This window comes from Benincasa hispida, chromosome 6 (assembly GCF_027475165.1).
Source record: "Benincasa hispida cultivar pf3 chromosome 6, pf3_genome.v1.1, whole genome shotgun sequence".
Classification (NCBI taxonomy): Eukaryota; Viridiplantae; Streptophyta; class Magnoliopsida; order Cucurbitales; family Cucurbitaceae; genus Benincasa; species Benincasa hispida.
The window spans coordinates 41,971,459-41,994,045 of NC_143483.1; the positions used below are offsets into that span (position 1 = coordinate 41,971,459).

The window sequence follows — 22,587 nt, forward strand, 5'->3', positions numbered from 1 at the left end:
CTAGCTTGAGAGGGGTTTAGTCATAGTAGGACTATGATCTATTGTTCATTAGAGGGATCAATGGTACTTAAGGAGTTAGATGTAACTATAGGGGCAAAATGGTAATTTGGTCCAGCTGTACTTACGAGCAATTTGTGAAGGGTCGTCACTGTTGATTGATTATATCCAGTTCAGTGGACATGAAAATATATCTATAGTGCGAATATTGCAGCTGTCGGTATTTAGTAGAATGCCTGACAGTTAACGAATGATAGATAATGTAATTAAAGAGTTTAATTAATTATTCATATACTGTTGGAGCTTCAAGCTACAGGTCCATAAGGTCCTCTTGGTAGCTTAAAAGGATTTAGTTGAGAATCAGTTTTTGGGTTAATTTGAAATGATCAAATTAATAAGAGAGAATTTGATTATATATGATATAATTAAATTGATTCAATTATATATGATACAATTGTTATAATGTATTTGATACATTATAGTTTAATTGGAGGAAGTAAATATTTGAATGAAATTCAAATATATTTTCTATGAATGTGATTAATTGTTGTTAAATTTAATATAAATATGATTTATATTAAATGCTGTAAAATAGAGAAAATAAATTATAGTTTATATCAATATTAAAACTATATATTATGTGTTATATTTGATATAACATATAGTTTAATATAAATAAGATATGATAAGTTGGTTATTATATTTATTTATATTAATTTTATTATTTTGGATAATTATTCCTCTTTTCTCTTCAACCACCTTAGTGGGTGGTTAAGTAGTTTTATGGAAAATGGAATAAAATGATTTATTTTCTTTTCTTCCTTACAAACTCACATTGAGAACTACACGATTGAGTGCTTTACTATACGATAGAGAAAAGAACAGAACTGTTATGTATTCTTCCTTAATCTTCTTTCTCCTACAAACTAAAAACTTACCCTCCTAACCAAAATAGTCAGAGCCCACAACTCCTAGACTCTCAGCCTGAGTATACCGAAGGCTCCTAGTGGTTGTGTCTTCTATTTTGGTTCGTGAAGTTCTTGAAGAGGGTCTTCAAGGTTTGTTGAGTTTGAGGTTCGTGATAGTTCGAGGGGGTTTACACGAAGAAACGTTCTTCAAAAGTATAATCTCTTGAACTCTATTTCTTTACAAATAACATGTTGTAATTTGTTTAGAATGCATATCTTGAATGTTTATTGTAAATTTGTTTTTTCAATCAAAATAGAACTTGGACGATCTGCTTCCGCTCAAGGATCTCTTTAAAATGAGTTCCTTCATTTCTGTCTACTTGATTTAACCGTAACCAGTAAGTCGACCATTCACAAGTTGTTTGTAATAATGGTTGGGTCAAATGCTCTTTTACCCCCAAGATTACATCTTGCTCCTTAAGTCTCGTTAATCCTCTAAAGAACAATTGGTTTGTGATCCAATCAGCAACTAAGTTCCTCTCGAGCCAATGAGAGGGTGGAGCCCCTTGTTCAAGATCTGGAATCAGTACTTAAGAGAACAACCTCTCTTCTAACCTAAAAGCAGGTAGGAGTGAATTTCGTCTTGCACTCTATGTCTCCAGCTATCTACTTGGTCTTGCCTCTGAAATGAGAGGCTTATTGAGCCAGTGCTGTTGAACCAAACCTCACCTATGAAAATCTAAGGATAATTCTGAATAAATAGGAGTTCGTAGTTAGCTTAGGATTAAGATCGAGTTACCTAAGTCATCGATTTGAAATAGTTCGTCTTAAACAGTAAACAACGTTATAAAGTAAGAGTAACTTATTTGTTGGTCTTGGTCTTATATAAACTCTTTGTATAAGACGCCCTCACTCGCATGTCTCCATATAAACGATTCAGGATCACATCGTTTGTACTAAATACAAAGTGGACCGCATCCGATAGTGTTACCAGAATAAGGTATCCAACCTTATTCATATACTATAGATCATTTTGGCTATTTACTCAAATTTGATCCATCTTTATGTTTTCACATAAAGTCCAAGTATTCATATAATAGCCATGGATCTTAATTTATTGGATTTAGTCTTTACAAGTGTAATTTACATATTCAATAACATATTTATTGAATAAACCTCAACAACATCTTTATTCAAAATAGAATATATTTAAATATACAGACTGCGAGTTTTAGGACATACAACCCAACAAGATCAAATTAAGATGAAGTTTGATGTACAAATTTAACATATATGAAAGTTAAATCTGTAGCATGTTAAATTTGTAGCTCTTTCAATTTGAATGAGTTATGTTTTATTTTTGTCAAGTAACAACTCAATTGAGTTTTGACAAATAATTCAATTTTTATATTTCTTTGATTTATTTTGTATTTTTTAGAGCTACTAAGTTGCTAGCCTATAAATAGCAACTTCTTTTTTCATTTATAGCATCCCATCCCAAATTAAAGAGTTCTCTCATTTCTTTATTTCTTTCTTTTGTTCTTGAGTTGAGTTGAGAGTAAGTATCCAAGAGTTCTGCCAGATCCGAACACTTCAAGGTTGCAGTTCTATCGAAGTTAGTCGTTGTATCCTACTGAGATGATCACTATAATCTGCTTGCAGCCCCTGCAGCACAAATAATTGTCTTTAGGACAATGCTTATCAGAAGCACGCCTTAACTATATTTTGAGTTTCCAAAGGTTTTGAGGTTATTTCAAGCCTTTGATTATTTCCATATCTAAACCTTGTTATATCAGTTTACTTAAGTTTGAGTTTAAATATTATACATTAAGTGTACTGTTTCTAGTTGAGTTGTAATCAGTTTGCTAGTGTATTTAGTTTTTATATACTATTTTCTCCAACAGTCTCCACCATTTGATCGTGATGTTTCATATCTAGGATCTAGATCACACGTATACACGAAAATACATGCATTTTCTTCATGTAATCACTTCAATACAAATAGTTGTAACAAAGGACAAAATACACATTATCAAAAGATGTAAGAGTAAATTGGAGATGTATAGATTCTTCCCCCATAGCCGTTCTTATATATAGTAAGTATAGATTTAAAAAATTCTAATATACTATTTGTTACGTTAACAATGTTGGCCAAAAACTCGCATGCGTTCGCTGTTGTCACGGGCCTTGGTGGGCTTGTCCATCCACATGTTTATCCAGATTTAATCTTATCTTATAAGCTAACCTGTGTGAGCGCTCTTCACATCGGTGTGATATCGAGCCTACCACACTTCGATGCCTAAGTTAGTAGAGGAAGCGTATAGTTTAACTAAGCATATACAGTGCGGTCATGGATCTCATTTGGAAATTACTTACTCTTTTCCTTTTGGGTCATTGAATGAGGCTATATTTGGAAATTGCTTGGGTTACGTGTAATTCCAACGATGTTAGGCTAGTTCTGATATTCAAGGATGCAGGACGCTAGTTCGAGCCTGACTCAGTTACTTTTCAATTAATATATATTCATCGATTCCATTGATCGACTGGGAACTGAGGCTCTGGCTTTTCTCTTTTGGGACGAGCCTTTCCCCATGCTGCCCCTCGGTTTCCCTTAAGCATGGTCTACTTCTAGACTTTGGACCTTACCTGGGACAACCCTCAAGAGAAAAATTATGTAACATTCCGAGTTTAGGAGGGAGACATGAATGAACCGAGATCACATTCGAATGAGAGGGATCCTAAGGATATGAATGTATGGTTAAGAAATGCTTAAAAGAACTAAAAGTCAGCACCTATATTAACAAGGTGCATCTTCCTTTTCAGTGGCTCAATTTGGAACAATCCCATGTTGAGTGACCTCCTGAAATTTTTTCTAGGATGCATGTGAGTGAGGATAAAGCATATTGAAAAGACTTGTATTGGTTTGTGGACCGTTACAGATGGTATCAGAGATATGGTTCAAGGATGAACCAAGCGGAAGCTGGTGGGCATGTAACTCCCTAAGTTTAGGTAGGGAACATGAATGAACTGAGTTCACATCCAACTGAGAGGGATCCTGAGGATATGAAAGTATGATTAAGAAATGTTTAAAAGAATTGAAAGTCTCTACTCACAAAACCCGTCACAAATGGGGTAGAGAATCATCGATTGCACACCAATCTTCGTAAAATTGAGACCTTAAAATTTTTATCCACATCAACATTTTTAAAGCTTGCTCGCATCCAATTTAGTATTTAGTTTTGGACAAAATGCATTTTTGGTTGAGCTTGTTTCTATTTGGTCTCTGAAGTCTCAAACGTGACACTTTAGTTCCTAAAGTTTGGAAAATAATTCTAAATGGTCCATTTTAAAACTTTAGTGACAGGTAGATAATAAACTCCAACTTCAGTGATCAAAAATATATTTTTTCCTTTAATTTTCAATATAATACGTCAATTCTTTTTAGTAACAAAGAAATTTTAACCACATATCGTATGATATAGTTAACATATTCGTAAGCTAGTCAACTATGCTTGTTTTGGCTTTTAATGGAATACTATATACAGATAACATTGCTATTTACAAAAGTTGTTTCGTCCGGCCACGAGCACGTCCAAGACTAATAAAATTTCTTCAAAATATAATAATAATAAGATTTTTAGGGTTTTCATTCTCCTTCGTTTGAGCAGCGTGCTGAGTGAGTAGTCCCTCTCTCTCGTCCATCTGCTCGCCTGACGTTCGTCGTTCGCCGCGCCGCCGCCGTTAGTTCTCCGTCGAGCCGCCCGTTCGCCTTTCGCTGCATTTCTGTTCTTCTCGTGAGTCAATTTCCTCTCCACCTTCTTTTTTCTTTCGTCCACCTGCCTCGCCCCGATTGTAGATCTAAGATTCTCCTTTTGTTTAGTCTTTAATTTATTTATTGTAATCAAGAAATTTACTTCATATCAATATAATTCTGTTCCTTTTATTTTGTTGTCTACATGTGCATTTAATTTTGTTCTCTGTGATGTTTATGAGAAGAATTAGGTTCGGGTTATTAAGTCGAATGTTTTAATCTTTAATTTTCATATTTATTGGAGGCTAATGGAATATTTTATGTAATTTTCTTGTAGTTTTCTGGTAACCAGTCCTTCCTCCCATGGCTATGTTGTTCATCGAGTTTGAAGGCTGAGTTATTGTTTGGAGGTTTCCTAACAGTTCATCGAGTTATTGAAAGTTCCACTTAAGGCAACAAGGTCAGAGTTGGGCTCGACTAGGATTTTCCATGGCGCATCGGTTGCTAAGGGATCTGGAAGCTGATGGCTGGGAGCGCTCTGATTTCCCCATCATCTGTGAGTCTTGCCTCGGCGATAACCCCTACGTTCGCATGGTACGTTCGTTCTTGGTTCCTTTATCTTATTTAACGTTAGTACCCCCAACCCCATGAGTTACTTTGATCCCGTTCTTTGATTACCCTCAAAAGTTCACAATTAATCACTTGAATGTTCGAATAAGTCCTCAAATTAATGTTCGTGATGATGCTGTAAATTAATGTACTTGGTAGAACACGAACCGAGATGGTTTCTGTCAACCATTATGAATTTTATAGGTTCACTAGCATGAGATGTGTGGGAGAGCAATGGATGGATTATGGACATCGGAGTTGTCTTCTTTTGCAATTAATGTCTTAATATTTGATTAAGGCATAACTTTTGATTAAATGAATGTGACATTTGACAGACGAAAGCTGATTATGATAAAGAATGCAAAATTTGCACGCGTCCATTTACAGTTTTCAGGTGGAGGCCTGGACGGGATGCTAGATATAAGAAAACAGAGATTTGCCAGACATGTAGTAAGTTAAAAAATGTATGTCAAGTTTGCCTTTTGGACCTTGAATATGGCTTACCAGTTCAAGTTCGAGACACTGCCCTGTCTATCAACTCCAATGATGCTATTCCCAAGAGTGATGTGAATAGGGAATATTTTGCCGAGGAGCATGATCGGAAGGTATGCACTTTCTGTTGCAGTTTTTCCTTTTATTATAGCATGATTACTCTTTGTAGTTACTGGTGAAATACATTCGGTGAGGATTAAAGTAATTGTAATTTTTCAATTTGATTGCTTTAGCAGGTGCATGCAATTTCATTTTTGCTTACTTGCTTTATGCTTATTTGGTTCAATGTTGACCATGCAGGCTAGAGCTGGTATTGATTATGAGTCCTCATATGGAAAGGCACGACCAAACGATACTATTCTGAAGCTTCAACGAACCACACCATACTACAAGAGGAACCGTGCACATGTTTGTAGTTTCTATATTAGGGGTGAATGCACTAGAGGTTCTGAATGCCCTTACAGACATGAGATGCCTGAAACTGGAGAGTTGTCCCAGCAAAATATCAAGGATCGATATTATGGGTATGGATGATCTATTCCTTTTGAATGATTAGCTTTTTGTGTCCATTCTTTGTCCCTGACCACCCAAATTTCTCTTTGATTTTTTCAGTTATCATCTTGCATTTGTTTGCATATTTTACGCTTTGTTTGGGCTTTATAACATATGAAGTATAGTCTTCCAAAAGTAATTATTTGTTGGAAGATGAGGATAATTGCTCAGTTATTCATGCGTGAACAATTAATCTAACGTGCCGTGCTCTGTTTATAAGATTATTGATCAACTTGTGTGGAATTTCCTTTGGGAAGGGGTGGATGAAGGTAAGAGGTCTCATTTGGTTAGATGGGAGATTCTTGAGGTTGGTTTACTTCGGGGGTTTGAAATTGGGAATTTAAGGATTCACAATAAAGCTTTATTTGCCAAATGGATGTGGTGTTATCTCTTTGAACCCCACTCTCTTTGGCACATGATTATTGTAAGTAAGTTGAGGCCTCATCCTTTTGAAGGACTATTGGGTGGGGTTAAAAGCACTTATCGGAATTAGTGGAAAGATATTTCTTCTACTCTTCTTTCTCTCACTTGGTTCATTGTGTGGTTGGGAAGAGAAAGGAATGTAGTTCTGGGAGGATCATTAGGTGGGACTGGGTTCCCTTTGCTCTGCATTTTATCATTCTTTTCCATTTGTCTTCCCTTACAAATAGAGCAATTTCTGATTTTTTGGTCTGGACAGGGAGCTCTATTTCGTTTCTTGACTGATAGATAAGCAACAAATATGGCTTCTCTTTTGGCTTTGCTGGGGGAGGTTGTCTTTAGGCTTGGGAGAAGAAGGGGTTTTTGTGTGTGGAGTCCAATCCTTGGGAGGGATTCTCTTGCAATTCCTTTTTTGTTATTTGTTGTATGTCTATGATTCAGAGTTGCAGAATCTCTTATCGGGACTATAGTTGCTATGAACTTTGATACTCATTTATTTAAGAATACAAAAGGGCAAACATAAAATGGACAATGGACCCTACATGCATTTGGAAGAAGGGAGAGACTGCGGGAGAGAAAAACCAAGCCTCATCCAAATACCTCTCCAAACGATATAATCTTCTAGCACTCTGGAGAACACTACACTAGGAAGATGAAACAGAACCTCCTCGATCATGAGGGTTTCAACAAGGCCAGAATCCCTGTTATGGGCCACATAAACCTCAAAGGTCCCCGTCTCCAACATATACAGTCCCAAATTGAACAGAGTGAACTGTCAGCTAAGAAAGGGTGGGGTTAAGGGCATCTATGAATGACTATCGGGTGGGGTTAGAGGCACTTATTGGAATTAATGGAAAGATATTTATTCTACTCTTCCTTATTTAGAAAAGAGTTATGATCTTACTTGAACAGGATCTGTTCTATAAGCTGTACGGCCGTGTTATCGAGTTCTAGGGAGTTGGAAGGGTTGGTGTTATGAGATGTATGGGTAGTTATGGATAATATCTATTTTAATTTGATTAATGGTTGCATGTTGATTACAAAGCCGAAATAGATGACTGAACTATATTTCTTTCTCATATGGGTAGTTATGGATAATATCTAATTTAATTTGATTAATGGTTGCATGTTGATTACAAAGCCGAAATAGATGGCTGAACTATATTTCTTTCTCATATTTTGGTCTGCTATTTGCTAGAATGTTAAAAATGTTTTTAAACGTGTTACATATTTTGTCATTTAGAATGTAGGCAGATATATTACTAATGATACTTTCTTTTCCAACTCCTCAGGGTTAATGATCCAGTTGCACTGAAGCTTCTTAACAAGGCTGGAGAGATGCCTTCTCTGGAACCTCCAGAGGATGAGAGTATTAGAACCTTGTATGTGGGTGGACTTGATGCTCGAGTCTCTGAGCAAGATCTTCGAGATAACTTTTACGCTCATGGCGAAATCGAATCTATCAGAATGGTGCTACAACGAGCATGTGCTTTTGTAACCTACACTACCAGAGAAGGTGCAGAGAAGGCCGCAGAAGAGCTTTCTAACAAGCTGGTAATTAAAGGCCTTAGATTGAAATTGATGTGGGGCAGACCTCAAGCACCAAAAGCTGAGACGGAAGGTTCTGATGAAGCGAAACAAGCAGCAATGGCTCACAGCGGAATGCTGCCGCGAGCAGTTATCTCACAGCAGCACAACCAATTACACCCTCCAGGAACACATGACCAACCTCAAGCTATGCAGTACTTCAATATTCCGCCGCCGCCACCTCAGCAGGAGAGAGCATTCTACCCATCAATGGACCCTCAAAGAATGGGAGCTCTGGTTTCGACTCACGATGCGGGGGTGCCCCCTAACGGACCTACAGGTTCAACCGATACTAGACCCGGGTCTGAGAAACAACACCAACAGGGACATCAATTTCCCTATCACACAATGCACCCACCACCACCTGCACAATATCAACAACAGTTTTATCCGCCGTACGGGTACGTGCAACATTATCCACCATACCCTCCTTATCATTCAGGCATGCCACCCCCGCCACAGTCCCAGCCCCAGCCCCATCCTCCAGGTTCCCAGCAATATCAGCAGCAGCATTCTGCACCACCGGGCTCAGGCCCTCCATCCCATGGCTCAGCCCCGCTGGGATCGACACCTTCAGTGGCTGCTCCATCCTCGACGTCTTCCGAACCCGCATCATCATAGATCAAGACTACTCTAAAACTGAATACTTCATTTGGATGGGGAGGCGTAGAACTCGGAAAGGCATTAGCCACCCCCTGTTTATATCTCGACTTTGTTATGTAACATGACGTACTTTTTTACTGGAAACAGGGTGAACAATTTGGATTTGTTAATTCCATTCCTTCAGTCTTTCTTGAGGCGAAGTTTCTTCTTAGTTTAAATCTAAAATGAAATGGAAGTTAAATTCGTTTGTTACAAACAGTCCGAAAGTTAATTATTACCTTTAAGTTACTGATAATTTGTATGAATCTATCAACGTTTCTTTCGATACAACGTTATTATTTTAGGGGGTTCCTTGGGCCTTATCCTTTAATCGTGAGTTTTAAAATCAATGAAAAATTAATTCATTAACTATTAGAGAAATAAGTATTTTATCACATGGATATTTAATTCTGCTTAAGCAATGAATTGTCATCTTCATTTAAACTTGTTCCAGAAGCATAAATTTACTCCTTTTGATTTTTTTAGTATTTTGAACTTTGACTGCGGCCAATTTAATATTTAATTTTCAATTTAATTTATGTTCTATTAAATTGAACAGTGAAACACAATTATTCAATTTTGGATGAAATAAAATCTTGTCAATTTTTTCTTTTGTCCCTAAAGATCCGCCATCCATGAAAAACTAGATCTATGTATCTTGTCAATTTTTTCTTTTGTCCCTAAAGATCCGCCATCCATGAAAAACTAGATCTATGTGGTAAAATTGAGGAGCAAAACGACTGACACCACAACAATACGAAAATCGATAGGTTATAATTTAATGATTAAAATATCAAAATATAGAAATATAGGAATTTATGAAAATTCAAAATTCTATTAAAGTTTTCTAATTCTTTATTTGTTCTATGCTAAGATCCACCAAATGCCACTATTTATAGGCAATTTCACAAGTTGGAGGTGGAATTACATGGATACTAAAAATGTGTAATTATAAGACATGGACAACATGTAGAATGACACATGGGGTGATGGAAGAATGACAATTGGTCTTTTAAGACATTAAGCATGGGCATCTATATTACACCTATATTATAACTTTTATAATATTAAACATTAATCGACAAAGTATTCAAATTAAATCACAAAAATGCTCAAAGTCAATGAAGTCTATACAATGTGGTATTAAATCTTGATCGACATTCTCATATTTCTATACATTTTCATATCTAAACTTGTAGGGATGGAAAATGGATATGAAGATGAAATGGTGGACGAGAATGAAAAGAGAGAAGTCATCCTATTCCCACTTAATCCTGTAAATATCTCTAATTATCGTTAAGCTATGATCATTTTAGCTTAATGGTTAATAATTGAATTTGATATAAAATTTTCAAAACCTATCTCATTATATATATAAATACAGTCTCTGTAGTTTGATAAAATCTTTCAAAATAGTTTTGATGTTAGGGACTATTTATGAAAGTTTACCAAATCATAAGAACTATTTTACAAGATTTATCAAACCATAAGGATTAAATTCAAACCTTTAAAAATTGTGTAGACTAAATTCCAACTTTCTCCTAACCATATAAAGACCGGAGTTGTAATTTAACCTATATATAAATATAAATTTAATATAATATATTTAATTTTCTTACAAAATGGAAAATTGACTGTGATGAGATTTGGACTTCTCTAACAAAACAAATGCCTCCGAGTTGTGATTTTCGAATTATTTGTCTTTGGCTCTTGTTTTGCTTTTAAAAGGGCAAACCAAAGAAAATATATATCTGTCTTTAGGCATGAGTGACTTCCTTTCACAAATATATAATCAATTCCTAGATTTCCCTTCATCGTCAACCACAGGTTTTGTTAGACCTAGGATGACCATTTTTCACACCAAATAATAATAATGAAAAATAAATATATACTTCTGGTCCTAAAAGTGGAATCAAGCTTCTATTTGGGTCTATGAAATTTCAAAAATAACTAAAGTATATTATTTGAGGTATTTTTGTCATTTCACTATAATCTATGATGTAACGGACATTAAGGTTTTGAGAGATTATCTAAAGTATGGCCATTAGATTGTACGAGAGAGTTTTGGATTGTGAATTTTGAGAATGATAGTTTTACTGCACGTTGATGACGGAGATTCATCGTCATCTTTTTTGCAATTCTTAATCTAGGGTTGCATGCTTAAGCATTCAAATAAGATTGATCAACTTGCTTGTAGAGTGTTCAAACCTTGAGTAGAGAAGTAGTTTTCCTTACTTCATAGTCTTCGATCAAAAGGTAACTTTTTCTAACTCTCCTTGAAGTTGTGTTGAATTGATTTTGGGGGTTTTAGAATTTGTTATTAAGGTTTCAAATAACCAAATTATTCATAATTCTTAAATTGTTAGAGTGTTCATATGAATAACATTTTAGTCCCTAATAGTCCTAAATAGATTATTAGTTGACTGAGCAGAAACTTGATGTGACAGTTAATTGACGATTTGTTAGGTATCACATGTCCATTGTGGTTGAGCAAACTCTCTTAGAGATATTTAGTTAATTTTTAAAATTTACCAATCTATTTAGCATGACTATAATATTGTGGTTGAGCCAACTCTCTTAGAGATCGCATATCCGATGTGGGACATTTAAGGGTTGTATGATCATAACTTAGATTAAAAATCTTTCCAAGATATGGACCTATTTAAGTATGTTCATCTTGAAATATGTTTGAGTATGAAAGTACGATTTAGACTTTGCATTTTACACACTCTTGATGTGATCAAACAAATCAAGGAGAAAGACCTACAACATGGATGATAGAATGAAATATGTTCAACTATAAGTCTACAACCAACTCTTCTGTTTCCCTATTGAAAAACTAACACTACAACATGGATGATAAAAATGCATAGTGACACTCTTATTCATCAAAAGGAGTAGGATCCTTTGGATTTCTGTATCGAACCATTTAATGAAATGGGAAGGGAAGTGAAGTGGAAAAAATGGTCGAGACTATTGGAAGGATTCTTCTTTGGATAATAGGTATCATGGTTATGGAACCAAATCCATTAGTATGGAACATTTTTTTTTTCTTCGCCATATAAAATATGAATATTAAGTAATAATCCAATTCTCTTTCGATATGTTCCTTATAAAATTTGATTCGTGCGGATCTAGACTCTACTTAGAAAAAACTTAATTTGGAATCTATCTATTCTATAACTACTATAGGTCACGAAATAGGTTGTCTCTCATCCTCTCCACTGCATATAGCCAATAAACTCTTCGCTTTAATGTATTTTTTTATCTTCTTTGAGTTCACGAAAAAGTTAGGACACTAAACATAATTCGTTAAGAATATTACTACAGTGAAAAGAACATCCGAGAAGCATTGACTCATTGTACTATAACTAATGTTTCGCTCTTAAAAATTAGGTAGGTGTAGACTTAACACACAAAATTCTTATTTGTTATTTACTTAGCCAAAATTCTTCTTTAGATTCTTAACTTGACCAAAGAAGTTTCTTTTTTGCTTTTTAATTTTTTTTTTTTTATAAAAAAAACTTTGGTTTTTTGTTTGTTTGTTTCTAAACCTTTAAATTATTTCACCTTTCATTATAGGTAACCAAACACATCATAAACTTTCACCCTCTTCAATAGTGGTTGAGAAGGGGGGACTAGTTAAGTAGCACTTGAAAATCTCCACAAACACAAGGAAGAAACTACAATCAAACAAAAAGCTTAATCTAAAATTTATAATCCCCATTATTTTTTTTAATTGATATTCCCCCCTAAAGATAACAATGAATTATGGAAGATTAATCTACCACTTTAGCTAACAAAGCATGTTAGGTGATCATTAAAAAAAGTAATGAACCAAAAAAGGAAAACAAAATAATTGGTACCCTATTAAAGATTGTGATGGGCCCACAATGTGAGATGAAAGTTCCATTACATAGGTTATGTCTAACTCATGAGCATGTGGAAAAACTAATGAAACTTTTTTTAAAAAAAAAAAAAAAAGAAAAAAAGAAGAATATATATTTTGTGAAGCAATTGTTTAGTTTGAAAGTGCTTTTGATATAGAATAATAAAAGATTTGTCCATAAGGGTAATGGTTATGGAAGAGCATGTGAGGTTTGAGATACATTGCACCTAAACTGGATTTCTAAAATTATTGGCTTTATGTGTAGAATTTAGAGTGTGAGATGTTTTATGCATATATATTTGTTGTTATTGCCAATATATTTTCATATGTGACAATGATGAAATTAATCATGTTTTTTCCCAAAGGAAAATTAATCAAGATATGTCGATGGTTTTACTTATAATTATTAGATTAAAATACCATTTTAATCTATATGGACAAATTCTCTCATTATCAATTAGTTCATGTATTTTTAGATGTTTTTTTTTTAATCAAAATTGGTTAAATAATAGTACAAAATACTTATGTTGTATTCTTCTTAATGTTAGGATGGTTTAAAAAGTAAAGGAAAAACTACCTTTGTAGCCTCTGAATTTTGAAAAATAAGCGTGATTAGTCCCTGTGTTTTCAAAACATAACATTTTAGTCTCTGAATTTTTTTAGAATAAATGCATTTGGTTCTTAAATTTTCAAAATGTACCTTTTTAATCTCAAGTTTTTAAGAAAAGGTTTAAAAGGTATCCGAACTATTTTTTATTTTTATTTTATATAATTATGAAATTTTGATTTGCAAAAATATGTTTAAAAAATAACTTTAGAGAGAAAAGGTAATTCTAAAAAAAAAATTCTAATTTAAAATAATAATAAAAAATTACTACATGATCCTTTAAACATATTTTGTGAGGCCCTTCACTTTTTTCAATGTGGGATCTTCAACATGGTGCCTCCCAAGGTTCACCATTCTTGGATTGGATCTTTCTCTCTCTCTTTTTTTTAAAAAAAATTTATTGAATGCTGGTTTAGATTTCATGAAATTCTATCTAAAAGTTAGAGATGGCAAAAATCCCTCTAGGTACCCGCTGCAATCGGGGTGGAGAATCTTCGATTTGACTAAAGACTAGGATCAAATCGGGATACAAAATGAGTCCCCAATCGAAGACGAGGAGGGTATGGCCTAGTCCCAGACCCAGCCTGAATATCTTTTTATTATTTTTAATATATATATTTTTTTCTATTTACTTATTTATTTATTTTGTTATTTGTTATTATTCTTTAATATATATGTATATACAACAGTAGCTATATATATATATATATATATATATATTCATTTTTTAAAATTTCATTTCATAGTATAATTAACTTTAAATTTTTACTAAACTTACAATAAAAAATCTATGATATTTTTAAGTTATTAATTCAATAAATAAAACAATAATAATATTAATTTGTTATCTAAAATATTTACAATTTCAATATAAATATCAAATTTTAAATAAAATAATAATTATAAATGAAAATATAAATGAAAAATTTTCCTACGCGGCCCCGATCCTTGAATGAGGATTCTCGACCCCGACTCCGACTCTCCAAAATAAGGAATGGGGTGGGGACGGGGAAAACAAATCCCCACGGGGACGGGAATGGGAGTCCCCTACCTCGTCCCACCCCCGTTGCCAATCCTACTAAAAACTAATTGACAATGAAAGAATTTGTCCATATATCTTATAAACATTGTGAGAACCTTTAATTTTTTGAGTGTAGAATCCTCAACATTGTTATGCTAAATACTTTTATCATAGTTTTATCATGTAGGCCAATATTGATATATTATGTGCAAATTTATTGTTTTTTTAAATTTGCTTTATTGCTGTCATTATTTTTCAAATTCTTTTGTTATTTTTTTAAAAAAGAAAGAAGCCAATTCTAGTTGTTCATTCTAATTTGGATTGGAAAAAAATGAAACATAACAATTTAATATGCGATTCAGGTTGTCAATTGAGTCTAATTTAATTTTGTTTCTTCGATCACTTAGTTAAAATTTTGAAAATTCTAATATACTATTTTTTTTTGTTACATTTGACAACTTTTTATTTATTTATTTATTTATTTTATTGAGGTAAGATTAGGGTTGGCAACGAGACCGGGACGGGGTGGAGAGACTCCCCTTCTCCGTCCCTGCGGGGTATTTCCCCCATCCCCACCCCCGTCAGGAAAACGGGTCCCTGCGGGATCCATTCCCAACTTTTTTTTAAAATATATATAAATATAAAAATATTTGTAATTAATATATATATATATATATATAATAAAAAATTTAATCGGGACGGGGCGGGGATACCCTCCCCGTCCTTGCCCCGCCCCCAACTGGGGACCCGGTTAGGATCCCGGTTTGACCCCATCCCAAGTCAAATCGGGGATTCTCCGCTCCAATTGGGGCCGCGACCCCGTGGAAATTTTTGTCAACTTTAGGTAAGACTCTTTTTAAGTTTCTTTCGCTCCAAGTTCAATTTTGAAAAAAAAAAAAAAGAAAAAGAAAAATGACTAAATCAGAACTACCTAATAATCAAATAATAATAGGTCTGTATTGTAATATTTTTTTTTAGTTTTCTATTTTTATAATTTAGGTTTATTTTCTCCTAATTTTCTTACCATAATTTTCACTTTTTTTGAAGAAATATTTGAACTTTTATTCAAAATCTAAAAACAAAAAATATGTTTTCAAAAACTATTTTTTTAGTGTTCAAAATTTGGCTAAGCAGAAGTTTAGTGATAAAAATATGATTTTTAAAAACTAAAAATGAAATAAAATAGTTACATGAAATGCTTATACAAAAATATTAAAAGAAACAATAAGAAGAAGAAAAAGGTTTGTTCGTTGCTATTAAGAAGGGGCATGAGTTTTGCATCAAAAGTTTAAAATTAAGTGGACTTTTGTTGGTTGACGGCAATTAAATATCATTATCGTGCAAACTTAATTACACTTTTGTTGGTTGAAAGTATTTAATTGGTCAAATATCAATTTATATGTTTTTAAATTTTTATAAGCATATAATTTATAGTAACTATTTATGTTCCATTTACATTGGTGAAATTTTTATAAGCGAATCAATTTAGACTCTCACTTAGAGATTGATTATCTTTATAATTGTCCATGCATATATCAATTCTAAAACATATATTTTGTTTGATATTTGAAGAAATCTATCCACGTATAAAGATTGATGTATTGATGATTTTCAAAGGTAATCTTAATAAAGAGTCTAAATTAATTTACTTATAATTTAATGGATATTTGTAATACATAGCAGAATAAGAGAAAAAATCCAAAAATATATTACATCTTTAAAATATTTGCAAATATGGATGAATTGACTAGTCAATCTTTGATTTTTTTTTAATTTCCAATTTCGTCATCCCTTGTCTTATCTTGTTGCATACCTTTTTTTGGTCTTTTTATTTTCTTTCTTTTCATCGATTTTTCTCTTTCTCTTATTTTTAATTTTTTTTCTTTCCTAAATTTGAATTTTTTCTTCTTCCCCCTTTTTTCTCACAAGAATTATGAGGCTGAGTTCCGTATGCAAAACTTGAAAGTACTCAATTCATAAGTGACTTAACACCAACAAGCCAATCATCAAGTTTGATTATTATAACAAATAATAAATATAAATAGCAAATGAAAGTCTATCAGTGATAACCACTAATATTTTCTATCATTGATAGCTTAATCTTTGATTATATTTTAGTAGTTAATAACCACTTATAGAAATCTATCATTGATAGCCAACTTAGTGAATTTAATTAATAAAGTTGAATCTCGAACTAAAATGTAAGTGGAATGCCTAGAAGTTATCACTAATAGCACGTTTATCAGTGATAGAAGCTATTATAAAACAGAAAAAGGACTTATAAATGTTTGGGAAGGACAAGAAATAGGCAAAAAGGTGTTCAGTGGCTATGATTGATAGAAGCTACTACTGATAGCACGTTACCAGTGATAGAAGCTAATACTAATAACATGTTATCGATGATAGAAGCTACTCGATAGCACGTTATCGGTGATAGAAGCTACCACTGATAGCACGTTATCGGTGATAGAGAACTATCACTGATAGCATAATATCAGTGAGATCATTGATATCATCTTATTGGTGATGTAATCAGTGAAAGAAGCTATCACTGATAACCACAATATGAGTGATGTTAGTGATAAAACTTAAGTGATATCTATATATCGAGTTTCTTTCAAAGGTGATAACCAGTTATAGAAGTCTATCGTTGATAGCCTTGAGTGTTAATATTTCAAGGTTGATTCTAATTGATGAAGGTCTATCAGTGATAACGATTGATAGCTGCTATCAGTGATAGCCATGATAAAAGATTATTAGTGATAACTACTATGGTAATCAAAGTTGTTGGTCTTCTTTCAAAGTTGATCACTATTTATAAATCAATCATTGATAGCCACTGATAGCCTTTAAATATTAATATTTCAACGTTGATTCCAATTGATGAAAGTGAATCAATGATAGCTAATAACACTTGATAGCAAATTAAAAGTTAATATTTCAAGATTGTATTAATTTTTCTAAAATTGAAAGCTATCGCTGATAGCAACTATCATTGATAGCAATTGATAGAAGCTATCAGCGATAGCAGCTGATAACAACTATTAGTGATCATACTGATAGCAGCTATCAGTGGTTATCACTGATAGCTACTATCAGTGATAGCTTTAAATTTGAGAAAACCGGGAAGAAGGGAACAAAATGGTGGCTAGGCATGAGTTTTTTAGTCTTTTATCATTTTTTTGATCTATATATGCAATTATTTTATCCTTGTACTACATATTATATTATTTTGGGCTTGAATTCTATTTGTGCAACTAGCCCTAATTTAATTTAGAAATTTTTTAGATTTTAATTGGTATAATGCCAAAATTGAGAAGTATAAATTGATATTTTCTCTGATCTTTTATTAAGTACAATCTTTTATATATATATATATATATATATATATATATATATAATTGTGTGGGTGAAAAGTAACCATTTTTCTAATCAACGAAGTTGAAAATATTATTTGTTTTTATTCGAAGAAATAAACGATATGTTGTTGGATATTTATAATATTGTGGAAGATGATAAAAGTTAGATGGATTTAAAATGTAGATAAAATTTGTTTGTGAAGCTTTCAACTAGGATTGAAACCGTCAAATTAGACGATGTTTCAATACTACAAATTTAACATAATATTAAATTTGTGGTTAACCACTTGATGAGTGTTGTTTGAATTTGGTAAGTAATGGTTCAATTAAGTTAAATTTGATAATATTTTACTTTTGTATTTATTTGATTTGATTTTTTTTTTTTTAATTTTGAAGGGTTACAAAGTTGTTATCCTATAAATAACAACTTGTTTCTTCACGTGGATTATCTCATTCCAATTTGAAGAGTTTCTCTCTTCTCTCTTTCTTTCTTTTTTATTTTGAGTTGAGTTGAGAGTAAGAATCTAAGAATTTTGTCAGATCCGAGTAGTTCAAAGTAGTTGTTTTATCGTATTAGTCATTGTAACTTTTTGAGACAATCACTGTAGTATGCTTACAGTTCGTGCAAAGAAATAATTGTCTTCAGGACAACACTTATCAAAAGTGTGTCTTGAATACCTATTGACATTTTCACAAGATTATGAGATCTTTTGTTTATTTCAATTTATAAGTCTGGTTATACCATTCAACTTACTTTGAGATTGAACATTATTATTGTATATAGACTGTGTACTGCAAGTCTATAAATACCGTATCTAGTTGAGTAATCAATTTGTTAATGTTATTAAGTTCTTATAAATCATTTCCTCCAACCTATACTTCATTCCTGAACTCGGCCTTCTCTACTTCATATGACTTGCCAACATGAGTATAATTTAATAGTAATTGACATTTAATTATTTCCTCTTAATTGAATGTTTAAATTTTCATACTCACCATTTGTTCTTTTTCTTTATATGTATGTATGTATATATAAAGACTTTTGCTTATCTAGACCTGTATTAGAAAAGTTAATCATGTCAAAATGAGCTTAATTAATTCTATGATAATTTATATGCACTCTCACCCCCTTAACGTGGGACGATCTATTCTCCATCCCGCATTTGTTGTACTAAAAAAATCAATGCATAAATGGGATAGAGATAGGACAAACGGAGTCATTCCTATCGACTATTCCTATTCAACCAAACATTCTTCGTCCCCACAAAACTATTTTGTTAAATTGATCAACGATTATGGGAAAGCTCCAAGGAAGAAAAAATGGAGGATCAATAAATATCTTACAATAAACTTTTTATATTTATCTTTAAATAATAAAATGTAGTACATATTAAAATGTTGTTTTCTTATGTATGATGAGGAATATCGAATCTCATTTTAAACTAGAAAGATTGGATATTCAAGACATTTAAGAATATTTTTTATAGATTGGATATTCAAAATTCCTACTTCACTATATTATAAAGTTATATTCTTAAAGATTAGGGGGGAAAATAAATAATAATAATAATAATAATAATAATTCAAATGTTAGTAACAACCTTTTATATTTATCTTTTAAAAATTGAAAATATTGTTAGGTAAGATATTACTTTTTTTTTCTTAGTCTATTACTTAAGGTTTCTTTTTTAAAAATAAATAAAATGGCAAACTTAAGCCAAGTGAAGCCAAAATCTCAAACATTGTAGGGTAAGAGTCTTAAAACCTTGTGGACTTTCTCCCTTGAAGAGACCAAATCATGTGTTTTCTACTAACACAACATCACATCTTCAAAGACTTTTGAAAGGGCATGATAAGTAACAACTTATCATGAATATTTAATGCTATATATTTCAAACTATTTTTGTTATTAAAAAAAATCAATATGTTTTTTAAGAGAAAAAAATGTTGGAAATTTAAGGCCAACAATTTTTTTTTTTTTTTTCTTTGTTCCTACTTTTAAAACTAGGCACGTTGGATCCTTCAACTTTTGATGTCACTCATATGACACTTGCTAATTTATGTTCTATGGTTGGTAAATTTCTGCGTGGGAGATTTTTAAAAATAAAAAAAAAATAAGGGAAACTATTTATACAAAATAGTAGAACTTTAATTTTCTTTGATCGAGATTGATAGAGACGAATAGAAATCTATCAATATCTATTAGTGATAGAAACTGATAGAAATCTATCGTGTTCTTTTTTGCTATTTCTGTAAATAAATTAACATTTTTTTACATGTGAAAATTCCTTTTATGGTAATTTACAAGTCTAGCAAACTCACAACTTTAATATATAATCTTATATATCAAATGTAAACTTCGTCCATAATTTTGCTTGAAAGAACATTTTTTATCTATGTATTTTCATTGAAGTATCACTTAGTCAATAAACTTTATTATATTGTGTAACAATTCTAGTAATGATTTATTATAGTTTCTGAACTATAATTCAATCTATAGATTAGAATTTATAATGATTTAGTCTTTACCATAAAAATTTTCATTTAGATAAATTGTTGACAATGAATTTTATTATATATAAAGAATTCTTCTAGTTTATATATACATTTAGACCCTAATACATTTAACAATCTACACATATAAGAAACTCGAATTAAATCTTAACAAAAAGATTTATACTATAAGGATTAAATTATATACTAAAGTTCAAAAACTAAATTCTTGTAAATTTGATCATACAAATCGTTACCTATTAAAATTCAAACATTTAGAAATCAAAGTAAAAAGGTGGGTCGAGATCAAACCTTGAGGCAAAGTTTTGGAAAAAAAGGTGAAATAATTTTAGGTTAAATTATCTAAAATACCTCTTAACTATGAGGTTGGTTACAAGAATTTTGAAAAGTGTCGTTTAACCTTTGAAGTTTGATTTTTCTTTTCAAACAGATCTGAACAGTTTTGTCATCAAATTTATGGACGAAAAAGCCTTGTGCATGCTTTTGTGGTGCTTGAGTCAACATATCTAAACACGTATAGAAAGTAAATTTAGGAGTTAAGGTTATTTAAAAAAATCATTTGTTTTGAGAATAATAGAATCTAACTCAGAATTTAGATGCATTTTTTTATAATTTAACCCTGGTTTTATTTTTTTCTAATACAAGTGAAGTAATATTTATTGAAGATTTTCAAAAATAGAAAAATAAAGAAAATTATTTATACAAAACAACAAAATTTTAATCATATTTAATAGAAACTGATAGAAATATATCAATGTCTATTAACGATAGAAATTAATAGAAGTCTATCACGAATAGATGTTAATAGAAAACTATCACTATCTATCGGTATTTTTTTATTATTTCTATAAATCGTTTGATATTTTTCTATCGATGAAATTTTTTTAATATTTATTTCTTAATTTCTTATAATTTTTTCCTCTTAATTTTGTTTTCTTAAAACCAAGAGGAAAGTGTGTGGGACCCACCTTGGCATTCGAATCACCCTCCCAAGGGAACATCAATCATGCACTTGCAGTTCCACGGTGCCTTCTCATGCTCCTTTTCCAAATAACGTCAAATTATGAGTTTAGTCTCATAATTTTACATGGAGTTTGTTTGCTTATATCAATATTCAAACGGAGCAAATAGGTACGAGAACCTTTAACTTCGTGTTTAATATAGGTGTTAGATGCCAAAATTTGGATTAAGCACCAATAATAAATTTATTTATATGAAAAGAACGAGAATCCTAAAAAAAAAAAAATAGTGAGCTTGCACATCAATATGATAAATGCCACGTCTACTCTGATGTTTAAATCAATAAATAAATTAAAGGAAGAGGTATTAAGCTTTAACTCAAAGAATCCACGTACTTCTAAGGAGCTTCCATGGTGTCTTTATAAGTTACTATACCCTAATTCTCATAGGATCAAGTTTCAGAATTTATTCATGAGGCTTCTTACGGTGCAAATGAGATCATTCCTGAGTTGAATCGTCTGTCTCTACCTCAATTTGGACCGAGGTCGAGGAGCTCTAAAAGGAGTCTGGCCTATTCTTTCTTCTTTCATTGGTCTAGGCGATGCAAATTTGATAGTTCCAGACTGATTTATTAGGCTAGGACTTGATCTGGACTGAGGACAAGAAGCTCGGAATGGACTCTGACTCATTCCTTCCTCTTTTCCTTAGACTTTCTCTTGGACTTTATATGTTGTCTTATACTTTAGTTGTCCTCGTACTCATTTAATGTCTACTAAGCTTCTCTTTTATAGATCAGAGACTCTATGTATAATTTGACATAAAGTTAACTAAATAAAAAAGGTCACTTGCTTTATTTATTTTCCTAAGATAAGAATATTTAATAAAAAAGGAGACCATTGAAATTTGTAAGCAGTACTAATTTTTACCCCAATTGTAATACATGTTCAAATTTGAAGGTAAAGATTGTAATTTTTCAATGTTTATTGTATAATGGATGAAATTTAAAGCTTATAAAATTTATACATTGTTGCCAAGTTCACAAAAAAAAAAAAAAAAAAAAATTCAAATAAAAAGAATAAATGATTTATTTGTTTGTTTGTGTGAAAATTCATGTTTACTATTTTTTCCCATTACTTAAAAATCAAATTAATCACCACTCATGACCATCATTTACCAGCTCTCCCTCCCATCATCACTGTCTATCAACCATTTTGATGTTGATGTTGTTTTATGTAATTTTTTTGATATTTAATATTTAAAAGAATTACAATCTTCCATC

General features: G+C 31.9%; 1 protein-coding gene across 1 annotated transcript; it reads left to right on the forward strand.

Annotated features, from left to right (window-relative positions):
* Window positions 1–4,409: 4,409 nt before the first annotated feature.
* On the forward strand, window positions 4,410–9,119 carry LOC120079939 (zinc finger CCCH domain-containing protein 40-like). The gene is made up of 5 exons (XM_039034405.2): window positions 4,410–4,699; window positions 4,994–5,250; window positions 5,601–5,870; window positions 6,058–6,281; window positions 8,022–9,119. Exons 2-5 carry the CDS (start codon window positions 5,146–5,148, stop codon window positions 8,935–8,937), a joined length of 1,515 nt encoding a protein of 504 aa, XP_038890333.1. The 5' UTR covers window positions 4,410–4,699; window positions 4,994–5,145; the 3' UTR covers window positions 8,938–9,119.
* The last annotated feature ends 13,468 nt before the right edge of the window (window positions 9,120–22,587 follow it).